Source organism: Formica exsecta, unplaced genomic scaffold, assembly GCF_003651465.1.
Source record: "Formica exsecta isolate Colony F162 unplaced genomic scaffold, ASM365146v1 scaffold14, whole genome shotgun sequence".
In the NCBI taxonomy this organism is placed as follows: Eukaryota; Metazoa; Arthropoda; class Insecta; order Hymenoptera; family Formicidae; genus Formica; species Formica exsecta.
In genome coordinates, this window is record NW_021848729.1 from 164,847 (window position 1) to 184,258 (window position 19,412).

Below are 19,412 nucleotides of genomic sequence, written 5' to 3' on the forward strand. Positions count from 1 at the left end.
GTCTAACTTTTCGCTGAAGATGACCCAAATAAAGGATCGAAACGTTCGAAATTTATATTAGTATTAATTTATCACTAATAATAAACAGTTTGCGCACCACGTACCGCGCTTGGCTCTAAATGCACTTTTCTATTATATTTGATTTTAATCCAGAGAGCCTCTATCATTATTATTGTTTAAATCATGTCAGACAATGAGTGAAATGCGGAAACGTACGGCTTTTATATCAAAATAAAGATAACATTTCGATAAACTTTATGGCGTGATGTTTAAAATCAAATTTCATTGGCAGATTGATATTAAAATGAAAAATAGTTTACGCAATGTAATATATATATATATATATATATATATATATATAATAAAGTATGTGCGCAAATATTGTGATTATACGATTCACATACGAAGTTGCAGGAGAAATAAAAACAAGTATATCTAATTCCATTACTCTTTGTCGAAGTTGAAAAGTGTTTATAATTTTCTTTTTTTACTATATTTTAATTTTTTGCATCCGAGAATATATTATTGATATAGAAAGTCCGAACGGTGGCAACATTTAGTGGCATTAAATTAACAAACGAGTACAGTCTGTTTAGCTTAATAAAAGAATATTTCGCCACGGTACATCGCACCGCCGCTATAAGACGGCGTAGCGATGTATAAGAGCGGGTCTCCGGGTCGGCGATGATGCCCTCTCCGCCTCGGTCCCGTGGCAGTGCACAATCAGCGAAGCGTGCTCGTAATGACCATTACTGTCCATACTAGCTACCTCGCTACCATCTTCGCCCACTATGATAATGGCTCGTGTCTGCTAAATTCTCTCGCCCATAAGTTGCCTGATACACCTAGCTCAGAAACGAATAACCACTATCGACTGCTCGCACGTAATGTGCTTGCTTACACTATCAGAAGTAAAACAATTTCGGAGTTTTACCGATACTGAGGGAAAATAGAACAAAAACGCTGGATTTATATTAAATTAGGTCCAATTAAAAATATAAAAATTTATTCAATCCAAATTACAAGAATCTGTATAAGAAACTTATTTCAAATAATTTTCGACACTAAAATTAATAGTGAAAATAAAAACTCATTAACTAGATTTAGATAAATTCTATTTCAAATAATAAATCATAAATATAATAAATTAAAAATAAAGGAAAAACAAAGGCTGTATGTATAAGCAACAAAAAAATTGTCTTCTACAGTTAACCTTTTCCATTATTTTTATTACAAATCATAAATAGTAATGTCACTATATATATACAATAAACCAACCGCATCTTGGTTAATATTTATTATTGGTTGATATTTATTATAAGCCATAGACAGAGCAATGTCATTGTGTATACACAATAAATATTGGAATTGAGAAAATATTGCCGTTAGCCACTTGATATACACAACAGTTAAATAATGTTTTTATCCGACGTCGTTCGCAAAGTTATTCTCATGAGCAACTAATCATAACAACTTTCAGTTGTCATTGTCAGTATTTCGATAATCTCATGTCGCGCGGCAAAAGTTTTCGGAATCTCTCTAAACTCAGTAACACACAGTACAGCAGAGTTTTATGTGAACATTTTTAATAAACTTTATAATATCAACCAAGCGCGTATAGTGCAAAAAGATATTATCTGGCTCTCGCATCGACAACGATTTGAAGCTTGGTAAAAATTAAGGAAAGGTATTTCAGTAACCCAAATTGCCGCCACGGATTATAAAATTTGTGAAAATATTCCTATACATATTTAACGTAAACTAGATAGAATAAATCAATTAGTGAAACAAAGAACAATGCTAGCGAAAAAGAAAGACAATTTAAAATATAAAATTTTGGATGAAAAACTGTATAGTTGGTTGCAAGAGCAGAAAAATTTGGGATACACAATCTCCGAAAGCCAGCTTAGAACTAAAACGGATGAATTTGCGAATGATTTTGGTGGACCATCAACATCTACCGCACAAGAAGGTTGGCTGAAAAACTTTAAGAAGCGTCACGAGAATTTTTTAAAGTCTCTTAACGTGAAACAGAGTCAGATCATCACTTTATATCAAGCGAAAGCTAAAAGATTTGTTCAAGATTTAATTCAACGATTGGAACAGGAAAATATCAATAGAGGTAATATTTATATTATGAAGGATATAATCATAACGTGGAGAAACCGTTTTGCCGCTAAAAGAGAAAATTTGGAAAAAGATAGTTTAACTTTTATGTTGTGTACAAATGCTACAGGTACTAAAAAATTTTTACCCTTTTGTATTTATAAATATACACACCAAGAAACTCCAAAAAAGTTAAAAAATACGTCGCCTTTCTATTGTAAGTTCCAAGACAATGATTCAAAGCATCAAGAAATTATCGTAGATTGGTACAATGATTTTATAAAATCTGCAAAAGAACATCAAGAGAAAACAAATATAAGCGGTAAAGTATTTTTACTGCTTAGAAGTAATGACAAATTTCTTGCCCTAAAAAACGCCGCGATAGTTCACAATTTCGTTATCAATTCCGAAATTCTGCTTTACCCAAAAAACGCATTCGAAATTTTTCAACCAATACATCATACAATTACTGACAATATCAAGAAACGTTCTCATCAAGGGATAAAAGAATTTTGTACATCTTTAGACATAGGAGATTGTATTAGAACATCTTGCATGCCGTGGTTCGATCTTATGCCTACGAATATTGAAAATTTATGGAAAAATCTTTTAGAACCAGAATAAGATAAAAATACAAAAGAATAAGACAAAAATCTTTTGGAACCAGATTTTCATACAAAAGAAGATAATGTAACAGAAGAAGACACCGCTGTCGAGTTAATATCAAAACCACTAGATTTTTCCATAAAAGAACAAGACAAAAATCTTTTGGAACCAGATTTTTATACAAAAGAAGATAATGTAACAGAAGAAGACACCGCTGTCGAGTTAATATCAAAACCACTAGATCTTTCCATAAAAGAACAAGACAAAAACCTTTTGGAACCAGATTTTCATACAAAAGAAGATAATGTAACAGAAGAAGACACCGCTGTCGCGTTAATATCAAAACCACTAGATTTTTCCATAAAATATAAACGTCTAAAACAACAGGAAAATACCGTAAGTGCTGAAACTGGATGCATAGAATATGCTGAATGCATTGAAGAAAACATAGCAAAAAAAGATAATTTGACAACAGACTCGCACAAATTACAGAAATTAATAATAAAAAATGACGACATCCGCTCAGATAAGATACCAGAAGTGCTTGCTTCTTACGCAAAAGCTGAAGCAGAAGGACATCAAGAACAAGAAGGAGATATTGAAAGTATTGCAGAAAATACATGCAAAAGAAAATTCTCCGGCGATTTATAAGATGATGCATGATATAATGGTATAATGTGTTTCTCCAGATAATCTAACAGAATATCTGAACTCTTACGGAAAAGCCGAAGAAAAGGGATAATGTAATAGAACATTTCAATTTTTATGTAAAAATCGAAGGAGAAGGACATCAAGAAACGAATTGGGAAACATTGGGTATGCAGAGATGACTGAAAATGCTGAAAAAGATATAGTATCGAGCTCACCAGATTTAGGTGATAAACAGATTAGAAACCTTTAAAATTATATTTGCATAGAGGACTTGAGACAAGATTCTAAAATTTTATATTATATATATATTTATTAATGTTTAAAATAAATAAAATTGTTTTTAATCATGCAAAATGATATGAAAGTTATTTATTACAGTAATTCTTGGAATATTGTAAATATTATAATATTACTATAATACTAAAATTATTAAATATTTAATTATAAAATACATATAACAGAAGAAAGTATATATATGAAACTCTATACAATACATATTTTATTATATCGAATTTCTTTACAATTTTGGAGTTAAATAATATAATATGTAAGTTGCCAAAGTATGTAAATTTTTCAAAAATTTTAAAAATCTTAATATATCACTGTTCAATTAAGATAAAGCTATTTAAACAGACAGTTTAATGAAGGATTTTTTTTTTGTTAAAATTTATTACGATTTTATGAAATTACTTTCTTTTTCTTTCTTTGTTTCTTTGCATCTTTCTATTTGCCTAACTTCAATGAAAAACATTACTATATACTAAAAATAACAGATGCCGGTAGAATTAAGAAAACTTCTTACACTAAATAATGCATAGTTTGTTAATTAAATTTTTCTATAATTTTTTTTTGGAGTTAGTTTTTTTATTATTTTTTTCATATGAAGGAGATCTCCTTCGTATGATATATTCATAAGAGCTTTTATTAGTTAATTTATTATTTTTATTATAAATCATAAGTAGTAATGTGACTGTATATATACAATAAATATTGAAATTGAGAAAATATTGCCGTTAGTCATTTGATATACACAACAGGGGCTCGATTCTTGAATTCATTCGCAAGAGAAATGTATGCGCACATTCTGCTCTTACAGAAAAATTGCAAGTTGATTGGCTATTGCATGGCTTTTAGCCAATCAACTTGTAGATTTCTCATAAAAATGGAATTTGCGCATACGTTTCTCTTGCGAATGAATTCAAGAATCGGGTCCTAGTTAAATAATGTTTTTATCCGAGGTCGTTCACGAAATTATTCTCATGAGTAACTAACCATAACAACTTTCAATTGTCATTGTCAGTATTTCGATAATTTCATGTCGCGCGGCAAAAGTTTTTGGAATCCCTCTAAACTCAGTAACACGCAGTACAGCAGAGTTTTATGTGAAAATTTTTAATAAACTTTATAATATCAACCAAGCGCGTATAGTGCAAAAAGATATTATCTGGCTCTCGCATCGACAACGATTTGAAGCTCGGCAAAAATTAAGAAAAGATATTTCAGTAACCCAAATTGCCTATACATATTTAACGTAAACTAGATAGAATAAATCAATTAGTGAAATAAAGAACAACGCTATCGAAGAAAAAGGGAGACGATTATTTAAAATATAACATTTTGGATGAAAAACTGCATAATTGGTTGCTAGAGCAGAAAAAATTGGGATACGCAATCTCCGATAGGCAGCTTAGAACTAAAACGGATGAATTTGCGAATGATTTTGGTGGACCATCAACATCTACCGCACGAAAAAATTGGCTGCAAAACTTTAAGAAGCGTCACGACAATTTATCAAAGTCTCTTAACATACCTGGGAGTTCCCAAAATTTCGTGCAAAAGAATGAGGAATCCAATTTACATCTTTCTAAATTGGATGCTGAAAAATTTATTCAAGATCTCACTCAGCGATTGGAACAGGAAAATATCATTAGAGATAATATTTATACTATGGTCGATATGAACATAGGGTGGAAAAGACTTCTTGAAAACACAAAAAATGATAATATACAAAAATTGAAAGATGATTATTTAAATTTTATGTTTTGTATAAATGCTACAGGGAGCCATAAATTATCACCCTATTGTATTTATAAATATATGCACCGAGAAGGTTTAGAATGTTTGAACAATAAGTCGACCCTCGTTTTTAAATCACAAAAAAATACGTTAATAGATCAAGTACAAATGTTCGAAGATTGGTACAATTACTTTATAAAATCTGTAACAGAACATCAAAAGAAAACAAATATAAGTGGCAAAGTGTTTTTACTTCTTAAATATAACTCAATGTTTATGTGCTCAAAAGAAATCATGAAAATTGACGGTTTTGAAATTCTGCTTTTCCCAAAAAACACATTCGGAATTCTTCGACTAATAGACTCTGGAATTATGAAAAGTATCAGGGATGTTAGAAATGCGTTTAAATATTTTTATACATCTTTAGACATAGGAAATTATATTAAAATGATTTGCGGGCCATGGACTTCTCTCACGCCTGCAGATAACGAAGATTTATGGAAAAAAATATTCAGGTCAGATAAAAGAAGATAATGTAACAGAGGAAGACACGGCTATCGGGGAAATATCAGAAGCACCGAATTTGTCCAGAAAACCCAAAAGAGATAAACATCAAGAACAATAGGAAAATACTGTAAGTGCTAAAATCACTGGATACATAGAAAATACTGAAAGCATTAAAGAAAATATAGAAGAAAAAGATAATTCGACAGCAGATTTACACAATTTAAAGAAGTTAGTGACAAAAAATATAAAGCTCTGCAACACATCGCAAAGGGACAAGTCTACATTTTATGCAAAAGCTAAAGAAGAAGGACATCAAGAACAATAGGAAGATATTGAAAGTATTGCAGAAAATACACTAAGAGAAATTCCTCTGGTAATGTGTAATATATTGGATGATATGTTCGAAGTGTTTCTCTAGAAAGTTTAACAGATTTGGACTGAACTCCTCAGAAGAAGCCGAAAAAGAAGAATAATATAATTAAAGAATATTTTAATTTTCATATAAAAATCGAAGGAAAAGGACGTCAAGAAACAAATTGGAAAATATTGAATGCGCAGAGAAGACTGAAAATATTAAAAGTATTATATGATATCGCGACTTCACCAGATTTCGAGAATGAAGAGATTAAAAACTTTGAGAATTATATTTGCATGAGGACTTGAGGCAAATTTCTAAAATTTTATATTATAAAGTATATGTTTTACATGATATATATATATATATATATATATATACAATATTTTAATACGCAATAGATTTATAATTACAGAGTTAAGTTTTAACAATAAGTTAACAATAAGTTTTAATATTATCTGACAAACAAGCTTTTAAATTTAGATGTGAGTGATACTTGATCTCTTATAATCTTTTCTTAAATTTAGAGCTGCTATTTATTAGATTTTTATAATACTCTTTTTCTATGATATATAGATTCTTTTCTAAATCGTTTGACTTATTGTTAGTTTAGTAAGTATTTCGCAAACTTTGATTGAAAGATAAATGTCTTGGCACGTAGACTTTTAACTTTTTAGTTGTAGATCTTATGTAGATCTTATATACGTAGACTTTTTATGAGTTTGGATTTACATATAGCAATAGGTTTTATATGACCAGTCTAATTTATACATGTACGAATATACATACAGGGTGCTAAATTTCAAACCTAACAGGTCGAATATCTCGATAGTTGAATGAAATATCGAAGTATGATTTTTTTGACGCATCTATCCAAAGTCAAATTCTTTTCATCAAAATTTGTCCATCTCGAAACAATACAATTAAAAAAAACCAAACTTTGATATTTTATTTATTTATTGAGATATTCGACCTGTTACGTTTGAAATTTAAAACTCTGTATATGTGTGTGTACATATGCGTATTATTAACCAACTTTGGGCAAGTCTTTTATCTCAATTGTACTCGTATGCTTTACAATAAAATAGATTTTATTTGTTATAAATTGTAAATTTTTAAAAATCTATTTTGCAAATTGTAAAAGGATCAAGTGAATGAATATTGTTATATGAAAATTATTCGAATGAGATCGTATTTGATATTATGTCACGATTTTGATAATTTTAACGATTTAATAATTATTTTTAATTATTCTCTTGCAATAAAAAGTAAGGTAAATAGTCTCAATGCGCGAGAGATTTTAGTATTCCAATTTTAGGAGCATTAATTAAAAACATAATACAAAATGAAATTGGTGTATATTTTCTTATCTAAGTTAGATTGTATAAGATAAGATTTAAATTGTGCATGGTAAAAAACTAAATGATACAACAAAGAATATTTTCAGAAAGATTTATAGACCTAAAATTAATTGCGATAAAGCTGTTTGATAAACAAGTCGTTTAAGACTTTGCTTTACTAAATTTGTTTCTTATTGACTAATTGAACATATATTATAAATAATTGATATATCTAAAAAAATGTTAGCCAGGTCTTAATTTATATATATGTAAGATAACATAATTTTCTGTATTATATATACAATATAATATATGACATATTTTTTCTACATTATATTTTTTTATAATTAATTTTGTCATCGTAGGGAATGTTTTTGAAAATTATTGCTATTTTATTATAACCTCTGTGAACATCAAATAACTCGTTGTACTTTACTTACTTTAACTCAGTAAAAAATATAGATATAATTGATATGAATCGATATAAACATTGTGATGATATTGTATATAAATTTAGGTTTTATATAATTTTTATAAATATTAGATAAATCTATTTACCTTATGTCATACAAATTGAATAAACAATATTATTGAATTCTTAACAATTATAATTTTTTATATATTGTTTGCTTTTCGTTATAAATTTTTTCTTAATAATTTAAAAAACAATTGGTTTTGATCAAAGACAATACAAATCGATATTAGAGCATAAGAAATTTTTTGCTAAAAAGTTTAATTTTAAACGGGCAATTAGTCAATTATATATTATTAAATTTTAAATCAACATACATAATAAGACGTCTGCGCAAATATTATGGTTATACGATTATGATTATACGATTTATATATGAAGTAGCAGGAGAAATAAAAACAAGTATCCTTAATCACATTACTCTTTTTCGAAGTTGAAAAATATTTATAATTTTCTGTTTTTATAATATTTCAAATTTTTAAATACTACTCTTTTTTCTACCACTTGTTTTTACTCGCGATTTATCACATCCGAGAGTATATTGTTGATATGAAAAATCCGAACGGTGGCATTAAATTAATGGACGAGTTCAGTGAGCACTGCGTTTATTTTAATAAAAAAATATTTTGCCATGATACATTGCATTGTCGCTATAAGATGGTGATGTATAAGAGCAGGTCTCCGAATTAGCGAGGATGCTCTCTCTGCTTCGATCCCATGGCACAATCAAACAATGATCATTATCATCTGTACTAGCTATCTTGCTACTATCTTCACTCACTATAGTAATGGCTCGTGTCTGCTAAATTTTCTTGCCCGTAAGTTGCCTGATACATCTATCTCAGAAATGAATAACCACTATCGACCGTACGTAATATGCTTGTTTATACCGCCAGAAGTAAGACAAATCCGGAATTTTATGGATACTGAGGGAAAATAGAGTAAAGACGCTGGATTTATTTTAAATTGGGTTCAATTAAAAATACAGGAATTTATACAATTCAAATTACAAGAATTTATATAAGAAATTTATTTCAAATAATTTTTGAAATTAAAATTAACATTGAAAATAAAAACTTATTAAATAGATTTAGATAAATATATTTCTCTTTCAAATCGTAAACACCATATTTAATAAATTAAAAATAAGGAAAAATCAAAGATTTTATGTATAAGTAACAAATTAAAGTTATTTGAGAAATTACATTAATTTTTTAATAATTAATAAATTTTTATTTTTATTTACATTAGATTTTGACTAAATTAACTTCAATTTTTATTAAGTAGGAGAACTGGCAGATAAATATAAGAGATTGAAAAATAAGAGATTATAAAATTTCTATTTAATATTTATATATTTCTATCTGTACATGAATGAAAAATGGACCAAAAAACGGTCCAAAACGTACATTTTAATGCACATTTGTTAATAAAATTTAACAATAATAAGTTGGCGCTCTCAATACTCGCGCCTTGGCTCTTATCTGTCGGTTTTTTCACTTAATTGTTTGTATTCTGAGGCTATTGTCATTATTCAATTTTTTAAAATAATAATTTATTCAACTCGTGTATATACATATATGTGTGCGCCCAACTATGTTACACCAATAATTTTATTTATCATCTTATATATCACCTTATTCTATATCGTAGGCAATAACATCTTAGCAGATATCACTGTGCGTAAACAGTAAACATCGAAAATGGGGAAACATTACTGTCAATGAATCGACGCATGACTTTCAAATAATGTTTTCATTTACGTTTGTTCAAAAAGTTCTTCTTAAGAGCAACTTAACCGCATAACAATTTTCAGTTACTAGCACGATTTCCAACGCTTCGTACCGTGTAGCAAAAAGTTTTCGGAATCTCTCTGAAGTCAGTAACAGTGAAACAAAGTGTTTTGTATTAAAATAATTTTGAATATATAAAAACTCGTCATATCACTTAAACCTTAAACGCATAATGAGATCGAAACGAAATGTACTTTCATATCAACAGCGAATTGAAATTCAACAAAAATTGAAAGAAGGTATCTCAGCAGCTCAAATAGCTGCTGTTTATAGAATTACCTAAGAGTTTTGGAATTTTACAGTGTATATTTTTTACACTGTGCATTTTTTGTCTGTTTATGTATATCTGTATATATATATATATACATATTTTTTTTTTCTGTGATTATGTATATCTGTGTATTTTTCACTGAATTTTTTCTATGATATGTGTATTTATCTAGATATATATGTATATATAAATGAACGTGAACTGTGCTGGACCAATAGTTGTATAGTTTTGATGTCTTTTCATTGCCAACAGACTGGTTGATTTTTCATTAATTTAAATAACTGTATTTTACTCTTATGTTGCTTTATATTTTGATAATCACACAGCAGAGCTGAGGAAATTTTAAATAATGAATAGAAAATAAGGAATAAAACTAGAAGACTTCTAAATAACAAATGAATTTTTATGCAGAATTAAATTTATTAATAACGAATAAATTATTATTTTTATTACTTAATTTCAAAAAGATGATTTCTTTTTGAAAGAAGATTATTTCTTTTTGTTAGAAAAAAATCGATTTTCAAGTTGTTTTGCTTCAAGTACATATATTTAAGAAAAATTATAATTTTATATAAAATTGAAAATTATAGAATTTTGTTAAAAGTTATTTTCTCTACATTTCTGCTCCATTCAGAAATTATTTATTCTTAATGAAAAATATGCTCTTTTCTTTTAGATTATTTATATAAATTTAATCAAATCATTTTTTTTTATTTAAATAGAGAAAAGATATTTATTTGAATTAGTTTTTATTTAAGTTATATATATATATGGATTAATTAAGCAATAAAAATTTTTACAATATATATATATAAATATATGGATTAATTAAGCAATAAAAATTTTACTAATTAAACGAATATTGCTTATGATATTATTAAAATATTGACATTCCTGTATGTTTGTTCACGGAAGTACTCGGCGCCTTTTATTCGATTTAAAATTTAATAAGAACGAAATAAGAAGACTGATATGTTAGGTTGACGATTATGCAGAATTCTTTATTCGTACGTGAAAGACGTCCGTTAAAGTAAAAATTTAATAAGTTTAATAACCGAATAAACCGGTCAACCAAAGAAAATATTAGAAGCGTCTGTAACGGCACCGTGAATTTAAGCGTTACTTTTTTACGAATTATTGGCAATATTTCGAAGCATGATAAATGCAATAGAAAGACGTTGAATAATTGTTATTAATTGTAAATATTAATGATAATGTAAACTTTAGTAATTAAATTATTATACCGAACAGACGTAGATTCCAGCCAGTATAACTAGCGCAAATTCTTACAGCAGTTGTCGCCTTTCTTTGTTAAATAAAAATTAAAATTAAAAAAAAAAAATTAGTTTTTATTTAAGTTAAGAATTATTTTCTGTGTTATTTATAAACATATAATAATTAATATTTATTTTATCCATAAAGTGTTTTGCAAACAAACGTATTCGAGTTTTTATTCTAATGTAAATTTATTGAAATACAACTCTGGTAACCATAATTAATATTTTATTCTGTATAGTTACCGAATTTCATACAGATCGAAAGAAAAGAATTCGTTGTAGACACATCTTACAACAACTTAACTATAGAAATCTTTGTCAGAATCGAATGGTTACGTGTTATGCTCATTGTGCGCCGTGATTACAATCCAAACTGCATCCGCGCCCTTTTCCTTTCGAACTTCCTTTCGGAAGCACGCGCGATATCCGGTGCATCCTCGAATGTCTCGCGGAATATCCGTCTCGAGAAGATGTTTCCACCGGTGAGATGTTTCGCAACGGTGGTCGCCGGTTGCCCATTACGACGAACGCCGGCCGCGGCGCACGTACCTACGTATAATGGCAATCATGTTAATTACCGTAAGTAGAGCCGCGCGCGCGCAAGCGGGAGCCTGGCGATAAAAATTAAAATTAAAAAAAAAATCGACCAGTATGAAAATATATCAGTACTTTTAGTCACCGGAACGAATACAGCTTCCTCTTTTGTATACGGGAATCAGATGCGGCTGATATCTAGCCGGAGGTGGAATGGCTTATGGTTGAGTTGAAATTCGGTCGAGTGCAGCGGCATCAACAAGACTAGAGAGCCTAGCCAATTAATTACCGCGAAAGGAAGGAAGGAGCCAAGATCACGGACGCGGGAGGCGCGCTTGAACTTCCACGCGAATCTCTCGCGATGTGCTTGAGCCGCCGAGCGTGGCGTTCGCATATAATTAGTAGTGGTCTAAGATTCGATTATGTCTCGTTTCTGTTTCTCCCTCTTGTTTCATGTCTCGCAATCTTCTCTCTGTCTCTCTCTCTCTCTTCCCCTCTTTTTAATTCTTTTTTCTCGTTTGTCGCGAAGCAAAAAAATTGTAGTTCGGTATACCTGCTTACTTCTCGCACACGTAACGCCTTTTTTTATTTATTTAGCAACCCAGGAAGCCGTTAATTCTGCCGACAGTTCCGCGGTAACTAATTGAAGGTCAGGACGCAGCCGAGTCTCTTAACCAGGGAACGCTGCGCTGTAAGCGCCCGTTTCCGGTTCCGCGGATCGACTTTCGTAACTTTGCGATAAACGCGATATCTCCGACCGAAAACTGGTTAACGATTATTACGGTATAATTCTGAGAATTTAGGCCGAAAATCGCAATGCTCTCTCTCTCTCTCTCTCTCTCTCTCTCTCTCTTTCCTTAATATCTGTCCGTGCATTTAATTGTCGCGGTTGCCCATTACGACGCACGCCGGCCGCGGCGCACGTACCTACGTATAATGGCAATCATGTTAATTACCGTAAGTAGAGCCGCGCGCGCGCAAGCGGGAGCCTGGCGTGGCCGCCTCTCCACGTAGTGGTAACGGCGTGTGCCACTATTACGGGGATCGTCTTACCGTGAACGCACGCTATTCCTTCCCTCCGTACGCGAGTGAGTGCCCCTCTTTTCCCCTTATAAGAGGGAAGCACCGGGGGAAGCGGAGGAGGATGGCGGTCGTGCTCGAGAGAGGAAGGAAGGTCGGACGAACGAACCCAGGAGTACACGCTCTCGGGTCTTACACAGACGGCTGTACCCCTCCGTTTTCTCCGGCGAGCTTCCGGCTCGCGGTAATTAAGGGCCCCGCGAAGCGCACGTACCAAATCGGTCCCCTCGTTTTCTGCCGGTTTTCGCGAGACGTCACGCCAGTCGCCAGGCTTAATTACGATCTAATTCGATTAGCATTTTCTGAGGAATACCGGTCTTGCTCATCTTCACATATATCTATTGTTACAGTCGTTTAGATGCATTATCTGCGTAAACGGCATTTGTCATATCCGTTTGTTTAGAATTTATATATTTGTGTTTGGATATACTGAGATGAAATATATTATTTAGTAATTTTTTGAAGTATATTATTTAGTAATTTTAAGTTGTTGAGAGTAATTTTAAGTTATTTTCTTTTGGGGATATACAATATTCGATTTAATAGATAAACTCATTCATTATACTTTTTGTTTATTAACTAAATTTATTTACGCACATTTGTACATCTTAAATCATATTTTAATTTATTTAAAATAGTTTATAAGTCCTACATACTTTTATTAACGGAGTTTGCACGCAATGCCGTTAAATATGAATTTTCATCGATATTATTATCGTTGTTGCCGACCGGAGATTAGATCCAATTTTGTAGAGGCGGAGATCGGAACTCCCAGATGTGACGGTATCGCGTGAAAAATGGGTTCGTAGTAGTCGATGTATCTCGCGAAAGCGTGCATTAAGGTCGATCCTAATTGGCGCCGATTTAATTAGGATCGCCAGCGTGACGGTTAGCAATAGGCCAGGTCTAAGTCGGAGGTAAGAGAATGTCGGCGTGCGTTATTAAGACACGTAGCCTTCCTCGTCGTCACGGAAGCTGACCGCGCGCCGCATTCTCTTTCGACCCCTTGCAATTGCAGCTAGGGAAGTGCCGAAGTCACGAGCCGCGTTAAAATTGAAGCTAATTACGGTGCAATGTGGAAACGTACAAATACTGCTATAAATATTAAAGCATGGACGGAGCAATTAGTATCCGTAATTCTAATATTCGAGATGGAATGTTATATTATCTGTACATTTTGATATTTAAGAAAAATTATATATATACAGCAGAATATAAAATTATTTAATATTCCAAAAAAGTAGATCTATAATATAGGAAATATTTTTCAAAAATATTTTATTATAAAAAAATAAATTATGTTTATAGAACAAAATATATATATATATGGATTAATTAAGCAATAAAAATTTTTACAATATATATATATAAATATATGGATTAATTAAGCAATAAAAATTTTACTAATTAAACGAATATTGCTTATGATATTATTAAAATATTGACATTCCTGTATGTTTGTTCACGGAAGTACTCGGCGCCGCAATGCTCTCTCTCTCTCTCTCTCTCTCTCTCTCTCTCTTTCCTTAATATCTGTCCGTGCATTTAATTGTCGCATATTTTCGCAGATGAAGGATACGCGAGTATATGAGTATATAAAGTTTTTTGTTTGGATTCTAACCGGTTGCATTGACTAAAATCTGGGAATCAAGATTAATTACGACTTTCACGAGATAGGGTCACGAAGAATTTTGTGATTGCACATTAACAGATTTATAAGATAAATTGAAAGATACTATTATCAAATCATAGAATATTTAAGAATTAATCTTTTCCTAATTGGAATATATTTTGACTTAATCATCTTGTATATATTTTACGTTTATTGGTAAATCTTATGATTCATATGATTGACATGAAAAAAAAAAAGCTAATCACTAACATTCGAATAACTGTCACCAAGTATGGAACAAACGGTCTACAAGTAACGTGTGTTATAATTATGACTCAGAATGCAATTTATCCGGAGAGAATTTCATAACATACGGTGAACGCAGACTGCATTTATTATCTAATCAAACTTTTTTACTAGAATTTCGATACTAATCGATGCCGCGCACGTAGAGTCGCGGTCGCGAGATCGAAATGGATGAAACGTCTAATGGAATTGACTCTCGGGGCAGACGTCGAAAAGAAATCATTAGCGAGGGAGTAAAACAGACTTGTCGTTAATAGCGTGGCATATATGGCAGCTAAATAATGGCATTGTGTCATTCTCGATTTCTGTCATTAACAAGCCGGTTAATCGTGCAAAAAAAGAGGGATATCGCCGATGACCGTAACTCAACCGTCGTTGCTCCCACAATGAATAGCTCTCTCGCGGTATTGAACGCACTTCGTTACTGGACAGACTATTGACAGAAGCCTTCTACGGCTTGCCGAACGCATAAAGCACCACGCAATGCCACCTGCATGCGTGTCGCATGTGCGAAAGCCAGAATACACTGATTTTTTTTTTCGCATCCCATGCGTCTCGCTTCTGTGCTCCGTATTCTACACAAGTTTTAGGAAATTCTGGCGGAGTTATTCGTATTTAATAAAGACAAAAACAAGATACACAAGCACGAGTTAGTGGTATAGAAGTGAGTGTAAATTAGAATATTCCTCGCTATATCTTTACACTGCTAACGTGATTCGAACTTTATTTTCATATTTAGATTTGATACATGCAGTCAAAAATATGAAAAAGTAACCATTTTTTTTTATAGATTTAAAGCCATTCTTTTTGCTAAATATTATATAAAATTTACGTTACATTTAAAGTTGTAATTTTAAATGTAAAATGTCACTACTAGAATTTATTTAACAAAATTAACTCTAATTTTTATTTTAATAAAAAATTTTTCAGCTTGTGTATATGTATATGTGTGACCAATTGTATTATACCAATAACTTTATTTGTCATCTTATATATCATCTTATTGTAAATCGTAGGCATTAACGCCCTAGCAGATATCACTGTACGTAAACACTGTACATCGAAAATGCGAAAACATTATTGTTATTTGACAAATGACTTTCAAAGAATGTTTTTATTTACGTTCGTTTGAAAAATTCTTCTCTAGAACGACTAATCAACTTTCAGTTACTAGCATAATATTCAATGCTTCGCATCGTGTAACCAAAAGTTTTCAGAGTCTCTCTGTGAAGTCAGTAAAGTGAAACAAAGAGTTTTGTATTATAATATTTTTAAATATAAAAAAACTCGTCATCCGAATACAAAATGAGAAAGAAAAGGATCTTTCTTTCGCAAAAACAGCGCATTGAAGTTCAGCAGAAATTAAAAAGAGGTATCTCGATAGGTAAAATTATGGATTTTTATGGAATTGGTGAGAAGACTGTTCACAATATAAAAAAACAGAAAATACCAATGAAGCAAGGAATAAATATGAAAAGAAAGAGTATTCGGCCTTTCAAGTATATAGAATTGGACAGACAATTGTTTAAATGGTATCAAGATCGGAAAACATCGGGGGACACAATTAACTATGAGCTACTTAAAAAACAAGCGAAAAAAATCAAAAATAATATTGGAGAATCACCCACTGCAAAATCTTTTTATCCATGGTTGTATCATTTTATAAAATATCACGAGATTCAACTAGAGTTCGAGGTTAATGCTTTCCATAAAGAAGTGGATGTAGCATTAATTAATTGGTTGCTACTACAGATAATATCAGGAGATACAATTTCAGATATAATGCTTATAGATAAAACAGAGGAACTTATGAAGGAATTTGGTGGACCATTAACATCTGAAAGAAAATACAAATGGCTGGAGAAATTTAAAATATGTCATAAGATTTTGATAAAATCTGACATTTTGCAAAATTTCGTTGAAAGAAATGATGAGACCAATCAATCTAATAAAAATTTGGATGATCAATTACTTAATTGGTTGCTAGAGCGGAAGAAATCGGGAGATACAATTTCATTAGAGATGCTTGCAGATAAAACATGGAAACTTATAGACGAGTTCGATGGACCATCAAAAAAAAGGGAAGAAAAAAACTGGCTGTGGAGAATTAAGAAACGTTATCATCTGCCAGACTTTCGAAAGATGCCAGAGATTTTGCAAAACGTTATCCAAAGAGATGATGAGGCTAATCATTTTAATGCGGAAAAATTTATTCAAGAATTCAGTCAGCGGTTAGAGAAGGAAAATATTGATAAAGAAAATATTTATAATATGATCGAAACAGCCGACATATGGAAACGTTTTGTTCAAACCTTACTAGCACACGCAGACAAAACAAAAATTGCTGAAAAACACATTGACATTGAAAAATTAAAGAGCAATCCTTTAACTATTATATTTTGCACAAATGTTACTGGTAGTAACAAACTACCACCCTTTTCACTAGAACATAAAAATGAATATGAAAATCAAACAATGTCAGAACATTGCGAGAGCAGATTGCTTGTCACTCATAAATTACAAGAAAATGCCTCAACACGAGAATCGAAAGATTTCGCATTTTGGTACAAATATTTATTTAAGTTACATGTGAAATATCACCAAGAAAAAAAAAATGTAACAGGCAAAGTACTTTTACTTGTTGACAATTGCATGCAACGAATTTTCTCGGAAAATATTACGCAAGATAAAGATTTCGAAATACTATTTCTTCCGACAAACGCAGTCTCATTTTTTGAATCACTGTATCCAAAACTTATTGCGGAAATTGATAAAATTTTTCAAGATTATGTTATAAACTTATTTGAAAAGAAATCCTTTTGTGAAGCTAAAGAATTCAACAGAGATTATAATATAGATTATTGTATAACTAGCATTTGCAAACCATGGAAACTCATCGCGCCTGAAAATATAGAAAAGTTATGGAGAATATTTTTACGACAAGATCGTCAAATACAAGAAGATACTCCGACATTAACTTCTGCTAGTTCACAGGATTAATTAATTGTATAATAAGAAAAGATACGGTTTCTAAAAAAATTTTGATAATGCAAGTTTCTTGCGCTGAGGCTGAAAGAGAAGAACGATAAGAACAAAAGAAAAATACTGAAAATCTGAAGGAAAACAGAACGAGAGGATACTCAAGAATATTTTAGGCCAATTTTTAAGAGCTAATTATTGATATAATAGAGGAAGATTTCAGACAATGGCTTCAAACGAAGTATCAAACGACGTACTCAACTCTGAGGGAAAAATCGAAGAAGAAAAATTTTAAGAATTGCAGAAACATTGTACTTTTGTATATAAAGTTCGTATTGTGTTATCTTGATGTTCATTTGTTAATACACGCATACAATTTCGTATAGCCAAGATAATGTTACAATTCTCGTTATAACATACATGATATGTTGATAAATTTTTCGAAGTATCGAGGTTTCAAAAGAGACCATAATTCCTCAAAATATTTAAATTACTGAACTATCTATTCGGAACAACGATTAGAAATTACTTTTTTCATCATAATTTTGCGCGTAATGAGGGATGCAGTGCCTGGGAGTTTCGGAATTTCCTGAAATATACTTAGAAATCTCTTGAAGAAAGAATTTTTGAAGAAAACTGGACCCATGTTCGGAAATGCAACTGATGAAATCGAAATGTGGATGGAACGAGATCGCAGAAATTCAAGGTATTTACTTCTTTTTTTTACTTTGTATAATATTTTCGTTTTTTTGTGATATCGTCGGGGATACTACAATTGATATATATTTTAAGTGAATATTTTTTATACTAAAATCTTTATATGTGGTTAAGTATATTTGTACATGTACATGTATATATTTGTGCATTGGGTCAACAGTGCTCGTTTTTAATTTGTCGATAGATCCGAATGATTATTCATTAAGTACGATTAGCTTGCCTTACTTCGATGATTATATGACAAAGCTAAGCATTTTTTTTTAAATAATGAAAGAAAAATAAAAAGTAGAGAGAAGATTGGTTTATAAGTAACAAAAAATTTTTATTTGGCATTAATGTTGCAAAGAATAAAGTTTTATTTCTATTGCGTTATCAGAATTTATTACAAGATAAAAAAAATAAATTTTAGCTTGTTTTCTTAGAAATATTTAACAAAAGATTAAAGTATTTATAAATTAAAACTAGACTAAATTATTTTATGTAGATTATTCAAAACATGTCATTTATAAAAAGTTATATAAATTATATATGCTCATGCGTGCATGGTATTCACCAATATCAGATGATAAATCGAAAATAAAAATTTATACAAATTCATCTTGAACATCTATGAGTTGGACATATAGTACTTTCTCTTTCTCTCTTTTTCTTGCTTTCTCTCTCTCTCTCTCTTTCTCTCTTTCTCTCTCTATCGAAAATTTTTGAAAGCTTCTTATTAATATACCTAGGAATAATTACAGTAATGAAAATAAATTACAGATGATGCAGTCACATTTAAAGGCAGCAGGAA

The 19,412-nt window shown here is 30.8% G+C and overlaps 2 protein-coding genes across 4 annotated transcripts in view; both read left to right on the forward strand.

Annotated features, from left to right (window-relative positions):
- The window catches only part of LOC115246178 (uncharacterized protein KIAA1522-like), a 312,320-nt gene that overhangs the window by 88,827 nt on the left and 204,081 nt on the right, over positions 1-19,412 (forward strand). The gene's annotated exons all lie outside the window — the stretch shown is intronic.
- On the forward strand, positions 15,850-19,412 carry LOC115246179 (tigger transposable element-derived protein 2-like). The gene is made up of 2 exons (XM_029824836.1): positions 15,850-18,611; positions 19,382-19,412. The coding sequence occupies exon 1, from the start codon at positions 16,232-16,234 to the stop codon at positions 17,924-17,926; it is 1,695 nt and encodes a 564-aa protein (XP_029680696.1). The 5' UTR covers positions 15,850-16,231; the 3' UTR covers positions 17,927-18,611; positions 19,382-19,412.